Consider the following 27,190-nt stretch of genomic DNA (forward strand, 5'->3'; position numbering starts at 1 on the left):
TTTATTATTTTATTATAAAGTTAACCTTAGATTTTAAACACTACAGCATATTTTTCACTATTAGAGCCATTTATGATCATTGAAATCAAACATTACTTATATTTTATTCTTTAGATTATCCATTTCCGTAGAACCAAAATGTTTCTGGTCATCCTGGTGTTTCTAATACAAAAAACTGCATTTTTCATATTTTAAAAAATGCATGTGCATCTGAGAAATTGCTGTTTATTGATTCGAGTTCTAGTCTATGTTTAAGGATATGTCCTGTTTTAACGTCACAGACTATTCTTTCACTCCATTGTAACTTTATCCAAATGAGTTACAGGTTTTAGAGCTAGCTCTAGCACTTGCCAAATTCACCAATTGCGAATTTTGAAAGAAGTTGGCGAATTTTATTTTAATTTGGCAAAATTATTTCATGTAATAATTGACATATTTTAGGAAATACCTGTCGATTTTTGCTATTTTTGAAGTTTAATAGACAATTTGGAGAAATGTTTTGCTCACCCACAGCTAGCCCTGGGTTTGTAAATTAACTAAACTTTGTGTCCATTTATTACGGGTTAAAACTAGAATCTGCACCTTTAAGGCTTGTCTTTGAAACTTTCAGTAATTTCTTCAACTTTCTGATCACATGTATCATCGGCAGTGATCATTGTAGGCTTTGGAAGTACTGACAGGGACTAAGGATGCTGTGTAACATCACCTCGTGTTTTTCTAGAACTCTGAGTTTTAAATTCTGACTCTTTAAGTTAAGTTAACCGACAAAGATTCTAGATCTTCATCTCCTTAATCCACTGTCCTGAACAGACAGCCCATTAAGCTGAGGTGTGTGCCCAGGACAGCATGCTTGAACCTTAATTGGATACAAGCACGGAAATAATTTGAAATGAAATGAAATCTCCTTGATTATGAGTGGTAACAGAACCTTCTGGTCTGGATTTTGGAAGTGATGACAGTAAAAAGAGATGTATGTCATCATCTGATGCTTTTCTAGAACACTTCTAGAAAGTTTTTAGATCTTCTATATCAATGCATTATTCATCTTGATGTCAGAATCTTCACATCATGCTTTTCTTAAACTCGAGTTTTAAATTCTTAATCTTCAAATGACAAATCTAGTTGTTCGTCCCCTTGATTATACCTTCTGGTCTAGATTTTGGAAGTGAGGAAGTGTACTATCATTTAATGCTTTTCTAGAACTCGGGGATTTATATTCTGACTCTACATCTGACAAAGCTTCTAGACCTTCTGAATTAATACACTCTTACTGATTATGAGTTACGTTGGAAACTTCTAGTCTGGATTCTGGAAGTGGTCACAGTCACAAGGGATGTTGCATGTTATCACCTGATGATTTTCTAGAACACTTAAGCATTATATTCTGACTGCAACTGTAAAATGTTCTATCTTTTCTCCATTAATAAATTCTTCATTTTTCTGATTATGAGTACTGCCACAACCTTTTGATGGTGATTTTGGAAGTGATGACAATGATGAGGGATGTTGTACAGTATCACCCTTGCTTTTGAAGGTCAGACTGACTGACTGTCAAATCTGCTAGCTCAGCAGTAAACCACTTTTCATTGTTTTGACTATGAGTGCTACCAGAACCTTGTGGTCCAGATTTTGGAAATGATGACAATGATGTGGAATATTGCATATCATCACCTGATGCTGTTCCAGAACCTGGTGTCTCAAATTCTGACTCATTAACTGGAACATCTAGGTCAGCATTAATATAAAACTCCCAATCTGTTTCATCATGAGTGCCACCAGAACCTTCTGGTCTAGATTTTGGAAGTGTCAACAATGATGTGGTATGTTGTATACCATCATCTGATACTTTTATAGAATTCTGTGTTTTGAAGTCAGGATCACTGATTGCCAAACCTATTAGACTTGTATTAATGACCTCTTCATCTGTGTTACCATGAGTACTACCAGAGCCTTCAGAAAGTGATGACAATGATGTGGGAAGTTGTATACCATCATCTAATGTTAAAGAATTTTGTATCTCGTCAGGCTCACTGACTGATGAATCTTCTAGATTTGTATTAATAACCTCTTCATCTTTTTGACCGCGAATACTACCAGAACCCCCAGGAAGTGATGATGATGTGGAATGTTGTGTACCATCATCTAATGATGTTATAGAATTCTGTATCTCGTCAGGTTCACCAAGTGGCAAATCGTCTGGGTCTGCATTAATAAAGTCTTCATCATCATCCAGACTGAAGACAGATTTCCGACCAGGCAGGTGTTTATACTTCTTCCAAGAATGTTTAGGACAATAGCTGCAAAACAAAAGGAACAATCAGCAAATAATTTTTTAAAGCAATAAGCACTGATAATCTGCTGGGACAAGCAAATTGTACCATAGTGGGTGTCCAGTGGACAAGTAAAAATTTGTAATGCTGTTTCATTTTGAGCAATCAAAAATCATTGTCCTCGCTTTTGAATAAAAATAACAACTTATTTTGGCAAGTAAAAATATTGGTGGACAAGCAGATTTGTAGATGTACTTGTCCGGTGGACTAGTGAAAACGTTCTGCTTTTATTTCTATCACTGGAACACATTAGTATACTAACAGGCAATTTTAGATGACCTCACCTCTTGCAGATCCCCATCAGCCAGGTATCAATGGACTTGAAATGGTACTGTTCACTGTGGAAACTCTTCGCTTCAAATCTGTAACTGTCAAAGATCTGAACTTTGCCGTTGTTCCATCGAGAACCAATCACCTTCTTCCCCTCACCAAGCCAAATCTCTACGTGAGTCATATTGTGTCGTTGGCTTTTTACCTGAATTACAAAGGAAAGGAATGTGTTTAATGGCTCTTCATTTAAAAAGTAACTAGCTGTTTGGTTTGAAGACTCTAATACACTGACAGACAAACAGAGAGACAGAGAGAGGGATTGAGGAGACAGACAAAGAGGGAAAGGCAAACATATAATATACAGAGAAAGAGTGACAGAAAGAGAGAAAGAGAAGGACAAAAAGAGAAAGAAGAAACAAATATACAAAGATGAGAAACATAAAAGAAATGATTTGAGTTCATTTTTATTTAAGCACTGATATTTTTTACTTTGGCATTTAAATGTAGATGTTTTATATCTAGTATGAAAACAGGAGTTCAAGTGGACTCTTTTTAGAATTTATTAAGTTTTATAAGCATGGGGCCAAGTCTCAAGTAGTACCCACACCAACCATGCATCTAAAAAGAAACAGAAGCCCTTGACTTCTAATATAACATTTACGGTATGTAGGGCTCGAACTTAAGAATTTGTCTCCCACAGCATTTCTTTCTTAAAATACCGGCCTCAGTGGCGTCGTGGCAGGCCATCGGTCTACAGGCTGGTAGGTACTGGGTTCGGATCCTAGTCGAGGCATGTTTTTTTAAAATCCAGATACCGACTCCAAACCCTGAGTGAGCAAGGCTCAATGGGTAGGTGTAAACCACTTGCACCGACCAGTGATCCATAACTGGTTCAACAAAGGCCATGGTTTGTGCTATCCTGCCTGTGGGAAGCGCAAATAAAAGATCCCTTGCTGCTAATCAGAAGAATAGCCCATATAGTGGTGACAGCGCGTTTCCTCTCAAAATCTGTGTGGTCCTTAACCATATGTCTGACGCCATATAACCGTAAATAAAATGTGTTGAGTGCGTCGTTAAATAAAACACTTCTTTCTTTCTTTTTTAAAATTGCCATGAGTGAAATAACCAACCAATGGCAATTTCGACTCTGCCTATGGCAATTGTTTTAAAAAGTTACTTTTGCAGCAAATAAGCATGACTGGAAATAAGCATGACTGGAAGGATATTTTCCTGTATGTAGACATATTTCAAATGTACAAATGTTATCCACTGGCAGATAGTGTACACCAGATGTATATATTCTGCTGTCATTGAGGAGCTTTAAGGACAGCACTCTTGTACCAACCTATGGCAATTTATATCTTAATGACAACAATTGGCAATTGAACTTTACAACAGCAACTGATGGCAATTGTCGTTGTTAAGATATAAATTGCCGTCGGTACCGTCGTTAAGTTCAAGCCCTGGGTATGTTACATATATGTTTTTCTTACTTTTTGGGATTCTGGTAGATTCCCGACATGAAGACGAGATCCACTGGCAGATAGTGTACACCAGGTTTACACATTTTGTAGTCACTGAGGAGCTTTAAGGCAGCACTTTTGTACCGTCGGTGATACTCCCAACCTATGTCAATTTATATCTTAACGACGTCAAAATTGCCGTCGGTGCCGTTGTTAAGTTTGACGGCCCTGGGTATGTTATATGTTTTTCTTACTTTTCGGATTCTGGTAGATTCCTGACATGAAGACGAGATCCCCAGGCTGCATGTCCTCCTCTCGGTGGATTGTGATAGGCAGTGTGTCATACTGGTAGGCCTGGTTCCATGCACCGAGATAAAATCCAAACTCCTCCGCCAGGTCGCGTACAGCTTTCCTAACCAGAGCACAGCAGTCGAGGAACAGGGGAGAATTGTACTCTGGAGCTGAAATAGCAAGTGAATTGTGTACCAAGGTCAACAACAGTCACTCTTCACACCTTTGTTTTGGCTTCATACACAATACCCATTGGGCTATTTCTCGTTCCAGCCAGTGCACCACAACTGGTATATCAAAGGCAGTGGTATGTACTACCCTATCTGTGGGATGGTGCATATAAAAGAACCATTGCTGCTAATCGAAAAGAGTAGCCCATGAAGTGGCGACAGCAGGTTTCTCTCTCAACATCTGTGTGGTCCTTAACTATATGTCCGACGCCATATAACCGTAAATAAAATGTGTTGAGTGCGTCGTTAAATAAAACATTTCTTTCTTCTTTTTTTCATATACAATACATATATAACATATTCAAAGGTAGTTTTTTTTATACAATATATTTGACAAAATTGCTATTGAATTTGTTTTTTGTTCCAATATTACTAATGCACCTGACTGTTTTTGAAGAAAATCTTGTAATTAAAAAATTGTACTATTTACATAATATGGATTTAAAGTGAAAGATATGTATGTTATACATGTATTTATTGTGTACAAAGCCAAAAGAAGGGTGCGGAAAGTGACTTAAAACTATTTGTGAAAGTGGTTACAGTTTAAAATGTCAAACATATATTGAATTTCACCAGTATATTTCATAACATTGTATTCCAGAGACGAAACCAGCATTCTGGGAGTACTGCTAAAGTAATACATGCCCCCTACCTGGCCCAACAAAAATTTGTATCTCTTAAAGGGACAGACTCTAGTTTTTAAACACTACAGCATATTTTTCACTATTAGAGCCATTTATGATCACTGAAATCAGACATTACTTATATTTTATTATTTAGATTATCCATTTCCGTAGAACCGAAGTGTTTCTGGTCATCCTGTTGTTTCTAATACCACAAAATGTATTTTTCCTATTCAAAAAATATGCACATGCGTCTGAGAAGTAGCGGTTATTGAATAATATTCATCGTTCATACAGGCAACGACCCATAAAATTCAAGCACTTTTCAAGACCGTGCGAACCATGAATATTGATTCGAGTTCTAGTCTATTTTTTAAGGATATTTCCTGGGTTTAACATCGCAGACTCTTCTTTCACTCTGTTGTAACTTTATGCAAATGTGTTACAGATTTGTAGATTAAGTAAAAATAGTGTCCATTTTTATTAATTAAAACTATTGTCTGCGCATTTAAGTTCAAGAGCCATAACTCTTTGTTAAAAATGGGCCAATCCTCACGAGAGTCGTACATGTATTCGATCTATACATTGTAACTCTATATGATAAAGCTATACAAAATATTTCAACTAAATATTTTAATGCATTACTAAAAACAAATCCGGAAAGTTATATGTGGGACATATAGATGGACAAATAGACAGACGGACAGACGGACAACTAGATAAAGATGAAACCTATAGTTAGGGCCTACACGAGTCTAAAATATTGGACTCGAGTACTCGATTGTCAAACTCGACCCAGACCCGAGTACCTGACACTTGCACTAGATGATAATGAGACTAAGGAATAAAGTGAAATATACTGATGGAAAAAAATAAGGGAACACATCGAATTGTAGACCAAATTTAATTCACAACTAACCAAGTTGTAATGTGGGATTGAATGTCTGTAGTGTTGACTGTGCTGCCTATATGTTCCCAGTCAACTTCTGACAATATCAATTGATTTTTGATGCAGTCATTATTTCTTGTTGCTATCTGTGTGATCCTTTATTTTTTTCCATCAGTATAGTATTATGTATCTTAATTCTAGCGATGAACATAGATGCCAAATCATGCCATTGTATTGCATTGCAGACCTTCTCATGGCCCTGTAATGTAACCGGCTGCAAGCATATGGCAAAATGACGTAAATATATAATTGAATGAAAATGCTCTTCCTTGCACGGTGCTTGACCATAATTGGATATAGGTACATTAATATGTTATCCTATCCTATTTCTTTCATCACGAGTACTCGAGTACTGTAAATTAACTCGAATCTTGCTAGACTCGACCCATGCTCGAGTACACGAGTACTCGTGGAGACCCTAGCTATAGTCCACTCTAGTTGGACTGGTAGTGCATTAATAACCATAAAATGTGTGCTCGGCTAATTGTTAAAGCTGTTATGGTTTAAAATGTCAAATATAAATTTAGGTATCAGTACTTAGATTTGTAGCCAAAAGACCTTCTAGCCACGATAAACTGATGAAAAAAAGTTCTTTTGTTTAACGACACCACTGGAGCACATTGATTTATTAATCATCAGCTATTGGATATCAAACATTTGGTAATTTTGACATATAGTCTTAAAGAGCAAACCTGCTACAGTTTTCCATTAGTAGCAAGGAATCTTTTATATGCATTTTCCCAGAGACAGGAAGCACATACCACGACCTTTGATATACCAGTTGTGGAGGGCTGGCTGGAACAAGAAAGAGCCCAATGGGCCCACTGATTGGGATCGATTCCAAACTGACCGCGCATCAAGTGAGCGCTGTACCACTAGGCTATGTCCAGCCCATCTTGTAGAGTTGGTGGCCCTCCCCAATGTAAATGTCTGCCAATGTAACCCCTACCATGCCCACCCCTTACAAAAATGGAATTCTATACTGAGTTACCAAAAATACTCACAGTCTTTAGACCAGTATTTCCTGGCATAAGGAACTCCGAAGTATTTCTTGACCTGATTGACAAACTTCTCACGGAGAATTTGCATACGAGCTGGATCGCGTCTTGCCTTTTTCTCACGCCGTTTCATTCGTTTCATCTCCCGAACCTCTCTCTGTAATAAAACATAAATACTTGTTATTAAAAGAAAGGAATGTTTTTTAATGACACCTCAGCACCTTTTTAAATATCTTGCAGATAATTTGCATATGAACATGTTCCTGTTTCACTTTTCTCATGCTGTTTCATTTGTTTCATCTCCCGAGCCTCTCTCTGTAATAAAACATAAATACTTGTTATTAAAAGAAAGGAATGATTGTTTAACAACACCTCAGCACATGTTTAAACATCTTGCGGATAATTTGCATACAAACTGGATACAACCTCGACTTTTTCTCCAGCTATTTAATTCATTTCATCTCCTGAGCCTCTCTCTGTAATAAAACATAAATACTTCTTATTAAAAGAAAGGAATGATTGTTTAACAACACCTCAGCACATGTTTAAACATCTTGCGGATAATTTGCATACAAACTGGATCCATTCTCACCTTTTTCTCACGCTGTTTCATTTGTTTCGTCTCTCGAGCATCTTTCTGTAATAAAATATAAATACTTCTTATTAAGAAAATAGAATGTTTGTTTAACAGCACCTCAGCACATATTTAAACTTTTCGTGGAGATATTGCATATAAACTGGATCCATTCTCGCCCTTTTCTCACGCTGTTTCATTTGTTTCTTCTCATGAGCGTCTTTCTGTAATAAAATATAAATACTTATTATTAAAGGAAATTGTTTTTTCTTTTAATGATATCTTAGCACATTCTTAGAACTGTGGCTATTTGGCAGTCTTTACCATGACCCATTGGGCTATTTCTCATTCCAGCCAGTGCTCCACAGCTGGTGTAACAAAGGCTGTGGTATGTACTATCCTGTCTGTGGGATGGTGCATATAAAAGTACTAAAAAAAAGAGAAAAGTTTGTTTAACTAGAGCACATTGATTTATTAATCATCGGCTATTGGATGTCAAACATATGGTCATTTTTGACACAGTCATAGAGAGGAAACCCACACATTTTTTTCCATTAGTAGCAAGGGATCTTTTATATGCATCATCCCACGGACAGGATGGCACATACCACAGCCTTTGATATACCAGTTGTGGTGCACTGGCTGGAACAAGAAATAGTAAAAAAAAAATATATATTAAAACACCCCAAAAATATCAATGCTGAAAATGGTAATATCTTAAATGGCTCCCCATAATCCAAGTTGGGGAGCAATTTATCGCTTATTTACGGTTATATGGCATCGGACATATGGTTAAGGACCACACACAGATATTGAGGGAGGAAACCCGCTGTCGCCACTTCATGGCCTACTCTTTTTCGATTAGCAGCAAGGGATCTTTTATATGCACCATCCCATAGACAGGATAGCACATACCACAGCCTTTGATGTACCAGTCGTGGTGCACTGGCTGGAGCGAGAAATAGTCCAATGAGCCCACTGACGGGAATCGATCCCAGACCGACTGCGCATCAAGCGAGCACTTTACCACTGGGCTACGTCTTGCCCTACCAGTTTGTAGATTAACTAAACTTAGTGTCCATTTTTACGATCAGCTACTGGGTGTTACCGGCCTCGGTGGCATCGTGGTTAAGCCATCGGTCTACAGGCTGGTAGGTACTGGGTTCGGATCCCAGTCAAGGCATGGGATTTTTAATCCAGATACCGACTCCAATGCCTGAGTGAGTGCCCCGCAAGGCTCAATGGGTAGGTGTAAACCACTTGAACCGACCAGTGATCCATAACTGGTTCAACAAAGGCCATGGTTTGTGCTATCCTGCCTGTGGGAAGCGCAAATAAAAGATCCCTTGCTGCTAATCGGAAAGTGTAGCCCATGTAGTGGCGACAGCGGGTTTCCTCTCAAAATCTGAGTGGTACTTAACCATATGTCTGACGCCATATAACTGTAAATAAAATGTGTTGAGTACGTCGTTAAATAAAACATTTCTTTCTTTCTTTCTTTTTCTTTCTACTGGGTGTTAAGCATTTAATAATTCTGACATAACAGTCTTAGAAAAAAACCACTACACTTTTCTGTAATAGCACGTGCTGAGGTGCTGAGGTGCTGTGATTGTAGGATCAAACGCCCACAGTGGACCCACTCTCTGATTGGGATTTTCCCTATCCCTGGTATTTCAAAGAACGTGGTATGTGCTGTCATGTCTGTGGGAAAGTATATATTAAAGATTCCTTGCTTCTAATGGGAAAATGTAGCATGTTTCCTATGAAGATTAATGTCAGTGCACCAAGACTCGTATATCAAAAACTGTCGTATGTGCTGTCATGTCTGTGGGAAAGTATATATTAAAGATTCCTTGCTGCTAATGGGAAAATGTAGCATGTTTCCTGTGAAGATTAATGCCAGAATTATCACGTTTGACATTCAGTAGCCGATGATTAATTAATCAATGTGCTCTAGTGGTGTCATTAAACAAAAACAAACTCCATTTTAAGTCCACTTTTCATAATGAAAAATCTACTTTCTGTAATTACAGTAATATGACCACATTTTAAGCCATTTGGATTATGGTCTTATGGTCTTTGTGTGTAAATGTCAGTGGCATTTCTTTTGCTGCACGCTTCGGTTAATTTTCATATGGGAAGTTCCTTTGTTCTCCGATTATACAACTTCTTTGTTCCAACGCAAACGCTGTCATGTCAACGACTTCATAAAACAGCTTTGTTAATGACCATCAGACTGTGAGCGATGGGCCCAGCCATTTTTGTGTATCAGTATTTGTATTCAAATTGTGTGTGTGTGTGTGTGTTACATGCCAGCAGATAATAACCCCCCCCCAACAGCAGATGTGTGGGTAGGGGGAGGGTTTCAGGGTTGAAAACCCTACCTGCTCAAGCAAAGTTTTATTTTTCTCAATATATTTTCTGGGGGAGTACAACTTTATTAGGCAGTCTAGTCTCCCCCCACCCCTACCACTAAAATTCCTGCACATATGCCCGACCAGTGAATGTTCTGGGGGTGGGCTGGCAGAGTGGTTGTCAGCAGCAGATAAAGACCCACTAACATATAATTATTCAAGAAACATTTTGTTTTCAACATTTTAATTAGAGACAGTTTTAGTCAATTGAAAATTAATAAGCAAACTATACTGTTTAATGTTTTAAAAATTGTGTAATGATTTCTGAAACTTGTGTAATGCATCACAATTCAATACAGAATGAAATATTCCCTGATATTTACAGAGAAGATTTAGTGTAGTTGGGGGTGGCACAGTGGTTAAGCTATCGCACTACAGGCTGGTAGGTACATGGTTCGCAGCCCAGTACCGGCTCCAACCTAGAGTGAGTTCTTAAGGGCTCAGTGGGTGAAAGGTCTCTACACCCTCTTTTCTCTCACTTTCCACTAACCAACTAACAGCTAACACACTGTCCTGGACAGACAGCCCAGATAGCTGAAGTGTGTGCCCAGGACAACATGCTTGAACCTTAATTGGACATAAGCACGAAAATAAGTTGAAATGAAAAGGGGGTGGGGTTCATCCCATTCGAATTGTTTTTATTTTCTTTCAATATTTTAATTTCAAATTACAGGTGTTGCCATATGGACCTAAGTGATACCTGCCCAACCAACCCCATTAACACCATAATCGGTTATAGTTGTGAAGCACAAGGGTACACACCCGCTTTCAATTTAATTGTTAAACATGAAATGCAGTAACATTTAGGGTATTACTATTCTCTATTTCTAAGTATTAGGGTTGGCTCTCATAGATATTTACTTGAGGTGACCACCACCACCACCACCACTACCGCCACCACAACCACAACCACCACCACCACGACAGGTTCTAGATGCACACCCCCTTTAGATTTAATTTTTAAACATTAGATGCATTCTGAGGGTAGTGCTAAATATCTCCAATATCTCCTAAATTCAAGGGCCATAACTCTGGCAATAATGGGTAAATCGCCAGGAAAGTCAAACATGATATGTAATTGTACCTGATAAAGCTATACACAAAAGTTCAGTTCAGTATCTTGAGGCATTGCAAATAAAATAAGTTTGGAAAACTATATGTGGGACAGACGGACAAACAGAAGGATGGACACAACCTATAGTCCCCTCTAGTTGGATCGGTAGCGAACTAAACAATAATATTTTTGGGTATTAATATTTCTATTTCGAAATATGGTGGTTGCCTGTGCAAATCTATACCTAGAAAAAAGATTAATGTTTGTTTTCTTTAACAACACCACTAGAGCACATTCATTTGTTAAGCATGGGCTATTGGATGTCAAACATTTTGTAATTATGACATATAGTCTTAGAGAGGAAATCCACTACATTTTTCCATTGGAACTTGCAACTTGGAAAATTGTTTAACATGCACATTCAGAGGAAGCTGTTGTAGTGCACGCCTGTCCTGGGCACAAGTACCGGCTTCAGGACAGGAAAGGGTTGGGGTGGGTGACGGAGGTACCGCCTGCACTGGCAGGTGCAAGGGAGCACCAGCAGTCCATTAGTAGCAAGGAATCTTTTATATGCACCCTCCCACAGATAGGATAGCACATACCACGGCCTTTGATATACCAGTTGTGGTGCACTGGCTAGAATGAGAAAGAGCCCAATGAGGACCGATCCTAGACCAACCGTGCATCAAGCGAGTGCTTTACCACTGGGCTACGTCAAATCCCGCCCCTTACACACATGTATACCTGGAGTGACCACACACACACTCTCCCCGAGACTCACAAATCACCGCCATGATAACAGGTTCCACACAGGAGGCAGAACGCTGCACACCCCCTTTGTAATTTGGTTGTTAAACATAAATTGCAGAAATATTTTGTGTATCACCTTATCCAGCTTGTTGACTTTACCCTTGTAATATGATATATCACCGTGACAGCGATACCCAGTGTGAGTTCTAGAGGGGTGTACACACACCTTTTGAATTAAACTTTTTAAGAGTGTGATATGAGATGACATATAAATCATATTTGACAAACAACATTAAATTTTCTATTTATTATATAACTTTGGGCAATTTACCTTTATTTGTAAAATGCTATATAGTCTCATACTAGTGTATTGTGTTTTGTTTGTTTATTATTTATTTATTTATCTATATTGTGAACGTTATATATGATAGCTACATGTGTATATAAATGGAATAATACTCATGATTGGGGGGGGGGGGGGGGGGGCAGTGTGTGAGGTTATAGGGATGCACACACTTTTACTTTTTTTAATAACAAATTCAATAATATTTTCTATATCAGTTAATATTATGGATGTTATTTATGAAAAATATATTCTTGGAAGATGAGACCCACCCTTTTAAAAAAAAAACATATCTGCCCTTACCCTGCTTTTAGACCAATGTTTGTTTTTTATTTTACTAATTTTAATAAGAAATTCAATAATATTTTCTATATCAATATCTGTTAATATAATGGACTTTACTTATGAAAAATATATTCTTCAAAGATAAGACGTCTCTCCCTCCCCTTTAAAAACATATCTGCCCTTGTCCAGCTTTTAGACAAAGTTTTCTGATTTCGGGTACAATGACTGAGATCAAACAAACTAGGCCAAAGCAAAATATACTGCTTAGAGTTGTCTCCCATTTTATTAACCTATTTTTTAAAACCTGTAAATGGAGCTAAGGAACATGGATTTTTTATAGACTGGCTATTCAGGTTGATACAGTTTTACCATAAATTAGACCAGATATATTGAATTTACTGCTCTGTTTGATCATTTATTGACTAGCATTGTCCTACATTTTCTTCGGCTGTTCCCAAATGGTTTGGTGACAGGGTGTACAAATTGCCAATGATTTATAACATGTACAGTTTACACACAATTTAGATTAGCCTATTGTTACCAACTGTTAAAAGCTGACACAGTTTATAAGAGAGGTGGAAGTAGGCCCTTTTAGAAGAGAAAGGAATTGATTGTACCTTTTACAATACCTCAGTATACTTGCCCCCCCCCCCCCCCCCCCCCCCCCCCCCCCCCCCCCCCCCCCCCCCCCCCCCCCCCCCACATGCTTACTTGGTTTAAGTTAAGTTTGTTTTGTTTAATGACACCATTAATGCACATTGATTTATTAATCATCGGCTATTGGATGTCAAACATTCGGTAATTATGACATATAGTCTTAGAAAGAATACCCGTTACATTTTTCCATTAGTAGCAAGTGATCTTTTATGAATGAATGAATGTTTAACGACACCCCAGCACGAAAAATACATCGGCTATTGGGTGTCAAACTATGGTAATGCAAATAAATAAAGTGATGATCAACATCAATATAAAAATTCAAGACTTAAACAAAAACAGTGTAAAGAACTGTGCAAAAAAACAAATATCACAGAATTTTACGGATACTGAATTTTACTCAAAACTTCAATTTTGTGCTGTATTGGCCATTCTCAAAGAGAATGTTACACCCCTGCACCACGGTGAGGTTACAGCACACGCAGGGGTGTGATCTTTTATATGCACCATCCCACAGACAGGATAGCACATACCACGTATGGCCTTTGATATACCAGTCACGGTGCACTGACTGGAACGAGAAATAGCCCATTGGGACCACCGACTGGGATTGATCCCAAACCGACCGTGCATCAAGCGAGTACTTTACCACTGGACTATGTCCCCCCCATCTACTTGATTTAAAGGGACAGTCCTGAGTTTGCTGCAATAAGATGCTGCAGACTAACAGATACCTTTTAATGACTGTAATATATACTAAATATTTTTTTGGAATAAAATATTAGTGGCTGTATATTAATCATGTTTCTGATCATACTAAAGTCCGAACCACAATGTTAACAACTACAGGTACGATAAATATGCAGAACTTCACATTACGTTGTTTTTGCTTCTTAATTATTGCACAAGTTTATTTTGGGCAAGAATATATACCATGAGATCGCATAGCAGTCGAGTGGTATTTTCTTGTGCTAAATAAATGAGTGCAATAAATAGGAATCGAAAGCAATATATGTGAAGTTCTGTATTTATTACATACCTTCTTGTATGTTTTAGAAAAACGTTTCATAATTTAACATCATAACAACACTTTCTTAAACCCATGATCAAAACTCCTTTCATGGATTTACTTAACATTAAGAATCATACTCTGCGGCAGCCTTGTGTAATGTTTCAAATACAATGTGACGTAATTTGTAAATCATATATTATGATGTCAGTAAATAAAAGGCACTAACTCCAGTAAAAATTAAAAGGGAATTCCCCATTTACAAGTTCTGGTCCAGATCGCACATATGTGCAATACAAAATAAATTTATCACACAGTTTCGAAATGTCTTTATCACTATAGTAGGATTGAATAGGTATGTAATAAATTACTCTACTACCTTTAATTACTGATATATTTTTCTCACATTTTTTTCAGACAGAAATCATGAAAAAACCATTACAATGACACAGATTCTACATACTAAACTGTAACCATGTCACCTATACCAACTTCACTGAGATCTCCTTGGACAAAAAGGCATGCAATTTCTTGCCCTCTGCCAGTTTACTTTTTTTTTTTATGGAATATACTATTCAAGAGGGGTGGAAGTCTCTGAAATATGTGATGTAATTAACTGATGCCATCACAATTGCATTATAGTATAAGACAGGTTATGAGGTTGTTAGATTATCAACGGGGTTCAAGCCAACGGGATTCAGCTGTATATATATATATATATATATTAGTGTTTTCCCTAGCATGTTTTAGCATGGAGTGGCACCATGCCTCAATAGTCTAGCACCATCTTGCCTTAATCAGCACCATGCTGACCTGAGATTAAATAAGCCTTTTTTACTAATTCTAAAATTACCTTTATAAAACACCCAAAAAGGTATTATTAATTAATAAAATATGCCTTTTATATCTTTTGCCATTCATTTATTAAACCAAGCAAATAAATTATATTAATGTTTATTTCATTTAATTTTTGTGTATTTTTAATGAAAACAAGTGCCCTGAAAATGGTGAAAATGCCCCAAAAGTCTACCATGCCTTGTCAAATTTCTAGGGAAATCACTATATATTAGGAAATAAAATAAAGTTTAACATAATACAAACACTAAGACAATTAGAAACACATTTAATATACAGTTGCTAACATTTTATGTTGAAAAGTATATTTAATATTTAATTACAGTCGTTAAAAACTTTCTGTTAATCGACAACATAACAATTGCACCAAAGGGGTGGGACGTAACCCAGTGGTTAAGTGTTCACCTGATGCGCAGCCTGTCTGAGGTCGATAAGTGGGCCCATCAGGCTATTTCTCGTTCCAGCCAGTGCACCTTGAATGGTATATCAAAGGCCATGGTATGTAATATCCTGCCTGTGAGATGGTGCATATTAAAGATCCCTTGCTACTAATGTAAAAATATAGCAGGTTTCCTCTCTAAGACTTTATGTAAAAATTACCAAATGTTTGTCACTCAATAGCTGATGATTAATAAATCAATCTGCTCTTGTGGTGTCATTAAACAAAACAAACTCTACTTTAATGTTTTTAATTTTACAAAACCAAAGACTCAGTCTGAATATGTTTTTCTTCATGACAGTATAACAGATTCAAATCCCACTAATTAAAAAAAATACTTTTCGAAAATTATTATAATTTTTTTTTAATTTTCAAAAACAAAAAGACTCAGTCTGAATATGTTATTGTGTTTTCCCCCACAATGACTACATCCCCAGATTTCCATTAACGAGAGTATCTGAAATGATCCCATTAACAGCACAAAGAGAACGATTAACTGAATGTGCTCGTCAGTTCATTACAAAGTGATCTGGCGAGATACGAAATTCTGTGGCCGTCGGCATACGTAAAAGACATTAATTGACTTGTCTGCGCAGTGAGGGATGAATCGAGTTCTGTGTTACATTTTTAGCTTCTCCGCCAATTACGGCGATCATTCTTGTTAAACATGTATGACTTGTCCACAAATAATTCATCGGTCTCTGTGAGCCAGCAGTGAAAATAAATTCCAGTCAAGTGCTGGTGCAATAAATCACGATATATAACCGGAGAGAAAAAGCTGAATTTGTTTCTGGATGTAAGCAGCTAGGATCGATCCCCGTCGGTGGACCCATTGGGTTCTCCATGCCCGAAGTGAAAATAAATTTCAGTTAAAGTAAAGTTTGTTTTATTTAATGACACTACTGGAGGACATTGATTTTTTATCTTATCATCGGCTATTGGACGTCAAACATATGGTCATTCTGACACTATTTTTTTAGAGGAAACCCGCTGTCGCCACATAGGCTACTCTTTTACGACAGGCAGCAAGGGATCTTTTATTTGTGCTTCCCACAGGCAGGATAGCACAAACCATGGCCTTTGTTGAACCAGTTATGGATCACTGGTCGGTGCAAGTGGTTTACACCTACCCATTGAGCCTTGTGGAGCACTCACTCAGGGTTTTGAGTCTGTATCTGGATTAAAAATCCCATGCCTTGACTGGGATCCGAACCCAGTATCTACCAGCCTGTAGACCGATGGCCTAACCACGACGCCACCGAGGCCGGTCAAATTTCAGTTAAGTGCTAGTGCAATAAATCATGGTATATACCCGGAGAGAAAAACTGAATTTGTTTTTGGATATAAGCAGCTAGGATCGATCCCCGTCAGTGGACACATTGGGTTCTCCATGCCCAGTGAAAATAAATTTCAGTTAAGTGCTAGTATAAAAAAACACGATATATAACGGGAGAGAAAAAGATGAATTTGTTTCTGATAATAGGGAGCTAGGATCGATCCCCATCGGTGGACCTATTGGGCTATTTCTTGTTCTCTATGCACACAGTAAAAATAACCTTCTGGTTAAGTGCTATTGCAACCAATCACTATATATAACCGGAGAGAAAAGCTGAATTTCTTTCTGGTTATAGGGAGCTAGGATCAATCCCCATCGGTGGACCCATAAAGCTATTTCTCGTTCTATATAAATTTCAGTTAAGTGCTGGTATAATAAAACAATATATAAGCACAGAGAAAAGCTGAATGTTTTCTTACTATAAGCAGCTAGGATCGATCCCTGACAGTGGACCTACTGGGCTATTTCTCGTTCTCTTTGCGTGCAGTGAAAACAAATTTCAATTAAGTGCTGTTGCAATTACTCATGAAACTGGAGAGAAAATCTCAATGTTATCTGGTTACAAGCATGTAGGATTGATCCCCATCGGTGAGCCCATTGTGAGATAAATGGTATCTAATGGCCACTCATCTTTTATTCTCTATTTAACCAACTCCAGTTAAAGGAGCACTCTCTTCAATGAAACTACCGTATTTTCCCATGTATTATGCACACTTTTTTCCAGAAAAATACAGGTGCACTATACATAACAATAGAAAAAACTATCTTTTAAAAATGTCCAGCGGTCACCCATAAAAAAATTGTTGATCCGTAGTTTATGGTACTTTACAGGTTATTGACAGTGTTCATTACAACGAAATGCCAAAACCCTCTTAAAAATCACTTTTCACTTGTGATGGTTGTAATAAATGAAAAATAAATGTACAAAACAATCCATACCTTGCCAAAAAGTGCACAAAAATGACAAAACTGGACCATAAATATTTTAAATTTCCACGAGATTTAATTCGGCCATTTCCGTCAAACTGGAAATACACATGTATGTGATACTACTATAAATTTAGAAATCTCGCACATTCACGGTAAGCACGAGAACCAAATGTAATATGCTATATTTTTGTTTTCATTTATTTATTAGTCATTTACAGTGTATGGGTATATACTTTGTTTTGATTTATGCATGTGTGAGTCTGTGGCATTTAAGTATGCAAGTACTAGCCTATGTTTAATGTGACATGTAGGTCTATGTACCTAACTTAAGTTTTGTTTCTTGAATATACTTCTGTTTTCGCTTTTCGTTAATTTTGGTGACCGGGTAAAACGGTACATCTTACATTCACTGTCAATTTTGTGGTTTTAAAAAATGGTGCGCATTATATTGTGGTTCATGTTTTTTTCTTGGAATAAATGTTCAAAGTGTGTGTGTGTGTGGGGGGGGGGGGGGGAGGTTGCACATTATACACTGGTGCACATAATACATGGAAAAATACGGTACATTTGTCACCTACTGATTGGCTGCAATAGTGGTGTGATCCGTCCCTATTGAGCCAATGAAACAGCCTGACACAGAAATGACTCGTGTGTCATCATCCATGTAATTATAGTGCTTAATGGATGCTTTTAAATCCCTATACCCGAGAGAATTAAAAAAAAAAAAATACCTGGAGTATTGAACAGAACAATAACATTCGTGACAAGCGAACAAAAATTACTTCATGCATTTTATAAATACACATATATAATCCACACCACATTTATAACACAGAACTCTTTATAATATATCCAGCTTAATAATACACAGGCCATAGGATTTAAAAAAAAGTTCATGGGAAACACGTTTTCGGTTCCATGCCTTGTGATCATGGAAACCCATCGGAAACAGTTTATACTATTTTTGTTGAATAGCTGTACTCGATGTAATAATCATGGGAAACGAAATTTTGGTTCTGTGATTTTATCGACACGGTACCGGTACCGGAAATGATCGTTATGGTGAAATCTGAAGGCCTGCATAATATCTTCTTCTTTTTTTCTTATTTTAATGATGCACTTAACACGTTTTATTTACGGTTATATGGCGTCAGCCATATGGTTAAGGACCATATTGAGAGAGAAAACCTGCTGTTGCCACTTCATGGACTACTCTTTTCGATTAGCAGCAAGGGATCTTTTATATGCACCATCCCACCAATCCATCCCACCAACTTAAATTCCAATCATTCATCCATCCATAAATCCATTCATCCATCCTTCAATTCATCCAATGATACCTCAATCCATTAATCATATTAATCATATAATATATCTAATACTATCATCCCATTCATCTAACTATCCCTCAATCCATCCCATCTAATCTTCCACCACATTTTGGAAATGGGACCCTCGATCGAATTTCTCGTGAAAATATTTGAAGTAATTGCTTGCCCACTCTCTCCCACAAGTAGCGACAAACCTGCAAATGATTCGTGGAATCAGTGTCCACACTTGTGATCCCGAATTAAGTGTAAAGTGTAAACACCAGAAGCAATTTTCAGTGGAGTGCGAACGTTCTTAACCCACAGGCTAGAGCACACAGCAACAAGGTGAGAAATACACAGACACAAAAGTCTGCAGTGGTAGTCTCCGTCGAAACAACAGTCCTGTACCGGCCTCGGTGGTATCGTGGTTAACTCACTGCACATAAGGCTGGTAGGTACAGAGTTCACAGCCCGGTACTGGCTCCCAAACATACAGAGTGAGTTTTAATGACACACCCTCTTTTCTCTCACTAACCACTAACAACTAACCCACTGTCCTGGACAGACGACCCAGATAGCTGAGGTGTGTGCGCAGGATAGAAAGCTTGAACCGTAACTGAATATGAAATGAAACAGTCCTGTTGAAACAATTATAAGTCTGGGATGGCTATGACGTCACTATAGCACATGCCATAGTGACATCATAGTATACAACACTTTTACAATTTCATAATGCTAAGATATATGTAGCTTTGAAAATATGGGCCAAGAATATTGGAATATTAATACAGCACAATAATCTATTCTCAACTATGCCAGAAATAAACAGGAAATGTTTTATTTAATGATGCACTCAACACATCGGACATATGGCTAAGGACCATTAAGAGAGGAAACCCGCTGTCGTCATTTCATGGGCTACTCTTTGATTAGCAGCAAGGAATCTTTTATATGCACTATCTCACAGACAGGATAGCACATACCACAGCCTTTGATATACCAGTCGTGGTGCACTGGCTGGAACGAGAAATAGCCCAATGGGCCCACTGACAGGGATCAACCCCAGACAAGTGCTTTACCATTGGGCTACATCCCGCCCCTATGGTTTTACGATTTCATAGTGCTAAGATACATGTAGCTTAGAAAAAATGGGCCACGGATACTAGAAAATAAATACAGCACAATAATCGATTCTCAACTATGCTGTGATGAAAAGTACCGTATGACGAGAACTCTCGAAACTAGTGATAGCATTCGTGTCCACAAAATATATCGAAGGGTTTTTATGGTTGTCGGTAACTGTCTGACTCTGTTGTGGGAAACTCACCAATACTTCTTATCACAGTCACATCTTATCACAGAGGTGTGAAAATGACAGCCTCCTTACATGATGTGGTTACAGACAGGTAGTGTATGCACTGACAGGACACTCAAACATGAAAAGAAAGGGTATCAGAAAGATATGCAAATGGTCATAATGTACTGTATATGATCTTAAAGAAAAATGAATGGTTGGGTTGTACTGTTGTTGTGGGGGGGATGGATGGATGGATGGATGGATGGATGGATGGATGAATGTTTATTTAGTTGTATGGATTAATTTACGGATGGATGGAAGGTGTGAAAACTCTCCTTACATTATGTGGTTAGAGATAGGCAGTGTAGACTGACAGGCCACTAAAGTAAATGGGCAACTTGAAAAGAAAGGGTATCAAAAAGATATGCAAATGGTCATGATGTATATGATCTTAAAGAGAAATGAATGGTTGGCTTGTACTGTTGTTGGGGGGTGGATGGATGGAAGGAAGGATGGATGGTTGGTTGGTTTATGGATGCATGGATGAATTTATGGATGGATGGATGGATGGATTGATATATGGATGGTTAAATGGATGAAATAAATGGATGATTGGTTGGATGGATGTATAGATGGTTGGATGGTTAAATAAATGAAATAAATGGATGATTGGTTAGATGGATGGATAGATGGATGGATGAATTGATGGACTGAAAGATTGATTAATGGATGAATGGGATATGATGGATTAGACATTGGATGGATGATGGATGGATGGATGGAATGAAACTGGATGGATGGATGGATGGATGAATGTAGACATGGATCATTAGAGAAATAGATGGATTGGATGGATGGACAGCGGGATAGTTGGGAGGGATGGTTGGGAGGGATTGAAGAGATGGATGGATTGAAATGGGATTGGATAGATAGATGGATGTAGACATGGATCATTAAGAGGGATGGATGGATGAATGTTTATTTGGATGAATGGTTCAGTGGATGGATGGATGAATAGATAGATGGATGTAGACATGGATCATTAGATGGATAGATGGATGAATGTTTATTTGGATGAATGGTTCAGTGGATGGATGGATGAATAGATAGATGGATGTAGACATGGATCATTAGATGGATAGATGGATGAATGTTTATTTGGATGAATGGTTCAGTGGATGGATGGATGAATGTTTATTTGGATGAATGGTTCAGTGGATGGATGGATGAATGGATAGATGGATGTAGACATGGATCATTAAGAGGGATGGATGGATGAATGTTTATTTGGATGAATGGTTCAGTGGATGGATGGATGAATGGATAGATGGATGTAGACATGGATCATTAAGAGGGATGGATGGATGAATGTTTATTTGGATGAATGGTTCAGTGGATGGATGGATGAATGGATAGATGGATGTAGACATGGATCATTAAGAGGGATGGATGGATGAATGTTTATTTGGATGAATGGTTCAGTGGATGGATGGATGAATGGATAGATGGATGTAGACATGGATCATTAAGAGGGATGGATGGATGAATGTTTATTTGGATGAATGGTTCAGTGGATGGATGGATGAATGGATAGATGGATGTAGACATGGATCATTAAGAGGGATGGATGGATGAATGTTTATTTTGATGGATGGTTCAATGGATGGATGGATGGATGGATGGATGGATGGTTCAGTGGATGGATGGATGAATGGATAGATGGATGTAGACATGGATCATTAAGAGGGATGGATGGATGAATGTTTATTTTGATGGATGGTTCAATGGATGGATGGATGGATGGATGGATGAATGGTTCAGTGGATGGATGGATGAATGGATAGATGGATAGATGGATGTAGACATGGATCATTAAGAGGGATGGATGGATGAATGTTTATTTGGATGGATGGTTCAGTGGATGGATGGATGAATGGATAGATGGATGTAGACATGGATCATTAAGAGGGATGGATGGATGAATGTTTATTTGGATGAATGGTTCAGTGGATGGATGGATGAATGGATAGATGGATGTAGACATGGATCATTAAGAGGGATGGATGGATGAATGTTTATTTGGATGAATGGTTCAGTGGATGGATGGATGAATGGATAGATGGATGTAGACATGGATCATTAAGAGGGATGGATGGATGAATGTTTATTTTGATGGATGGTTCAATGGATGGATGGATGGATGGATGGATGGATGGATGGATGGATGGTTTATCCGGTGGATGGGTGAATGGATGGTTTATCTGACTGGTGGGTGGATGGATGGATATATGGACTTAGACATCACTCTGGATGGAAGCCAGTATTTGGGATTCAAACCAAAAACCGTATGAGCCTTATGGTGGCATAACCATTACACCACAGGGGTTCGGCAGTCTCAAGCAATGAGCTTCTCAAACCGGTTTGATGCATGGAATTCCTTTAAAGCTAGAAACTGCACTATGGAATGTTACACAAAGCTGGTTATCAACAAGCAACATCTGAAAAAACTTTAATAGCCATTTTTGAACCACACGGTAATTCACTGTGATATAATACTGCTAAACTGCATGGCTTACAAGGGCAGCTGGAGGTATGAACGCATTATTTGTGGAGTCGTTTCATGAATACTTTCTTATGTACGCTTCCCAAAAATAGAACAATTTTATGATATATATGTGCATGATGTATTTTTAAACTGCAACTGCAGTGGAAAGAAGAAAGGAATGTTTTATTTAACAATGCACTCAACACATTTTAATTACGGTTCTATGGCATCAGACATATGGCTAAGGACCACTCGGATAATGAGAGAGGAAACCTGCTGCCGCCACGCAATGGGCTACTCTTTCCGATTAGCAGCAAGGGATCTTTTATGCATTTTCCCATAGTCAGGATAGCACATACCATGGCCTTTGATATACCAGTCATGGTGCACTGGCTGGAATGAGAAATAGCCCAATGGGCCCGCCGATGGGGATCGATCTCACACCAACCACACATCAAACGAGTGCTTTACCACTGGGCTATGTCCCGCCCTTCGTTTCATGAATGCTTTCTTATATACGCTTCCCAAAAATAGAGCAATTTTATGATGTACATGATATATCTTTTAAACTGCGATTGCAGGGAAACAGATGGCCATTCTTGTTCAAGTTACTCTACCATATATCGCTGTGTATTTTAGTCAACTCTGTGGATAAGCCGACTTCTTAGTTTGCCTCTCAATATCTGTACAAAAAGGCTGGTATGATGTATAAGCTGACTCAACTTTTATGTAGTTGAAACGGGCAAATATATAGATATATATCCGTGTCATACAAACATGCAAATATATAATGTCAGTGTCGTGCAACAGTTAATCGCGTGAATTTGTTTTGGTGAACCGATCAAAGTACAATGTACAAAAACTATTTTAATAAAGATTTTAAGATAGCTAAAAAAGAATAAAGGTTTATAAAAAAAATCCCCTAATGTGGGATAACTATGTTCTGTTCTTTTATTTCTCGACTGCTGATAAATTAAACAAATTTGATTTAATTTCTCAAATAAAATATAAACAATCAAATGGACACTGGTATGGGACTTAATAGAGGCTGTTATAAATACTGGTTATATAGGGGGTGTACTACCAAATGAAATCCCATAGACGACAATAGTAACATATGTGGCTAAAACTCCTACCTGCAGCGTATCAATCTGCATAAACGCCACGGATATAAACACTACCACCCCTCGCCCTTAAAGTGAATCAGAAAAAATCAGGGGTCAAGCTGCTCATTTCTCAGATAACGAGTAGCGTCTATGACTACCCCAGTTCTACACAAAATTTGAGTACTTATTTTTACAGGTACCCCATACCGGGTACATGTTTTAAGCAGAAGACTACTTGACGCAGTGGTACTAGATGCACTAAAATTGCATAAATTTTTGCGCCCAGATGAAACTAATTTTGTTTACAACCAACACACTCACATTTATCACCAATCACAAGACTGCTCAATAAAAAGTTGGGTGCACCTTGAACTTTGACCCAGCCGAAAGTTATTTGGTTTAGTACTACATGTAGTCATTTCATGAATGCTTTCTTATACACCTCCCAAATATAGAGCCATTTATATGTACATTGTATATATATTTTTAAACTGCAATTGAAAAGAGACAGATGTCCATTCTTGTTCAATTTGTACCGTACTGAAATTGGGGTGGGGGTGGGTGTGTGTGTGTGTGGGGGGGGGGGTTGTGTTACTGATATTTAAAATATGTTATTATGATATGTTAAGATAAGCTGACATATAGTTGAAAACATGATTTATATAAAAAAAAAAAAACTTTAAATGATTAACTTTTGTTGGGAGTATATTAGTGAATGAACAAAGATAGGTTGTTAGGGTCTTTTGATGGATGCATGGGCGTACATGGGGGGGGGGGGGTTCGATGGGTTCGACCGAACCCCCCCTGAAATTTAATATATCTGACATTGATATCTGACATTATTATATTTACTCAACATAGAAATATATGCCCAATATCTCTGCAATCTATTTTGGAACCCCCCTTTTCAAAATCCTATGTATTGGAACCCCCCTTTTCAAAATCCTATGTACGCCCATGTGGATGGATGGATGGATGGATGGATGGATGGATGGATGAATGAATGGATGGCAGACCAATGACGGGATTGATGGAAGACTTTTAAGACTGAATTTTGGAAGGGTATTATGGGTGGATAAATTAATAGGTGGATGGGTGTATCAGTGTGCGATTTTGAGTGCAAGGCTTGCAAAAAGCATATAGGACTCCCTAGCTTGGCTAGCATACGAGCACACATGGCTCGTAAAAGTTATTTGTACAATTTACATTGATTCTTCGAAATGACACAGTCAACATATATATCAGAATCCCGGGAAACCAAAGTCTTGAATAGCGATCCTTTCCATGGTTTCATGCAAAACACTTAGTGTATCTTCTGTTCTACTGGAGACATACAGCATGCTCACTGGGTTGGTGGCGGACTCTAAATTTGATTTGTAAACAGGGAGACCTTATGACACTTAAATTTTTAAATCAAAATCGCATACTGGTGTATCGATGTAAAAATGAATGAATTAATAGGTGGATGGATGGATGGATGGGTGGGTGGGTGGATGAGTGAGTTGGTTTGGTTGGTTCAGTTAGTTGGGTGGTTGGTTGGATGGATGGATGGATGGATGGATGGGTTGGTGGATGGATGGATGGATGGATGGATGGATAGGTGGATGGATGGATAGATGGATAGGTGGATGGATGGATGGATAGACGGATGAATGAATGGATGGATGGACAGACGGACAGATTTATCAGTAAGGAAATGAATGAATGAATGAATGTTTAACGACACCCCAGCATGAAACAGTACGGTAAAGACCCACAAAGTGGATATTGTACAAATGTAAAATTTCACTTAGTGTACATTGTAAGTACATGACAAGGAAGGAAAAATCAAATCACAATTGGCTGAAATTTCATTATCACACATGGCTATCAACATTTCACTAAATGTGCAAACAAATCCCCAAGCAAACAACATACGGCACATACAACCCCCATGAGTTTGAGAAGAAAAGACTGGCCTACTTGTCTTCAAGTGCAAGATTTCAATATCTGGGCTTAAACTTTCAATTGAAAGAAACTCAAACATGTTTGTGCCTCTTCAGTCAAAAGGAAAATGGTACTTAGGCTAATCTTTGGAATTTAAAAAAAAATTGATCTTTAGAGCCTGAAAACTCATATCACCAAAGGTATACTGGAATCTCAACTTGAATTTAAAGATTGCAATGGCATGCTTCAGATTTAAATGGCCTGGTTGTGAAAAAAGAAAAGAAAACTGTGTTGATCTTAGTGATGCCACAACAGTTTTATTTAAAGTCTCCACTGAAACACATTAATTTATTAATCATTGGCCGTTGGAAGTCAAACATTTAGTAATTTTAACATATACAATGTATGTACATTTGTAGTTCTAGAGAGGAAACCCGCTACATTTTTCCATTAGGTCAGGTCAGGCCAGAGTCTTTTAACGTGCACATTCAGAACAAGCTGTTGTAGCGCACGCCTGTCCTGAGCACAGGTACCGACCTCAGCCGGCTCTTCTGTCCAGGGTGGGGTGGGTTGGATGAGGGACCGCCTGCACTGGCAGGTGCAAGGGAGCACCAGCTGTCCAACTGGAGCCGGTAACAGGCGGAGGGCATAGACTGATTAGCAGTAGTTATTTAAGGTAATGCAGAATCTTTGAAACAGGCAGAGGGTGGTATGGTGCTATGGAATTTGGAATGTCCTGTAGGATTAAGCCAAAGAGAACGGGTGTGTGCATTTTTGTGAAGGAAATAAGGTGCAATTTTGAATGGTCCGCCAAAAAATAAAAATAGGGAGTTACATAGTTTTGGAAGATTAGTATGCGGAGAGTAGCTAGATTTTTCCATTAGTAGCAAGGGATTTTTTATATGTACCATCCCACAGACAGAAAAGCACATACCACGACCTTTGATATACCAGTCGTGGTGCACTGGCTAGAACGAGAAATGGCCGAATGGGCAGGTTCAAACACTATCCCACACCCTCCCATCACACTGCTGTCTTATTTTCAACAGACCATATTTTTTCTTAGCAGACCATATTTATTTTGGCCCGCTAGGTTGAAATATTATGAGTGGGCCATATTTTACTTTCTATTTCGAGCCCTGTCATTAATCATCTGATATTGGATGTTCAACATTTGATCATTTCAAGGCAGGACGTATAGATCAG

The 27,190-nt window shown here is 38.1% G+C and overlaps 1 protein-coding gene across 1 annotated transcript in view; it reads right to left on the reverse strand.

Annotated features, from left to right (window-relative positions):
- LOC121390355 overlaps positions 1-27,190 on the reverse strand; it is a 134,992-nt gene that overhangs the window by 48,833 nt on the left and 58,969 nt on the right. Inside the window, exons 2-5 of the mRNA XM_041522147.1 lie at positions 7,161-7,311; positions 4,310-4,524; positions 2,615-2,796; positions 1,521-2,297 (exon numbers count right to left, since the gene is read on the reverse strand). Of these exons, the coding sequence (XP_041378081.1) occupies positions 1,521-2,297; positions 2,615-2,796; positions 4,310-4,524; positions 7,161-7,311 (1,325 nt within the window). The remainder of the gene's footprint in view (positions 1-1,520; positions 2,298-2,614; positions 2,797-4,309; positions 4,525-7,160; positions 7,312-27,190) is intronic.

Source organism: Gigantopelta aegis, chromosome 15 (assembly GCF_016097555.1).
Source record: "Gigantopelta aegis isolate Gae_Host chromosome 15, Gae_host_genome, whole genome shotgun sequence".
Classification (NCBI taxonomy): Eukaryota; Metazoa; Mollusca; class Gastropoda; order Neomphalida; family Peltospiridae; genus Gigantopelta; species Gigantopelta aegis.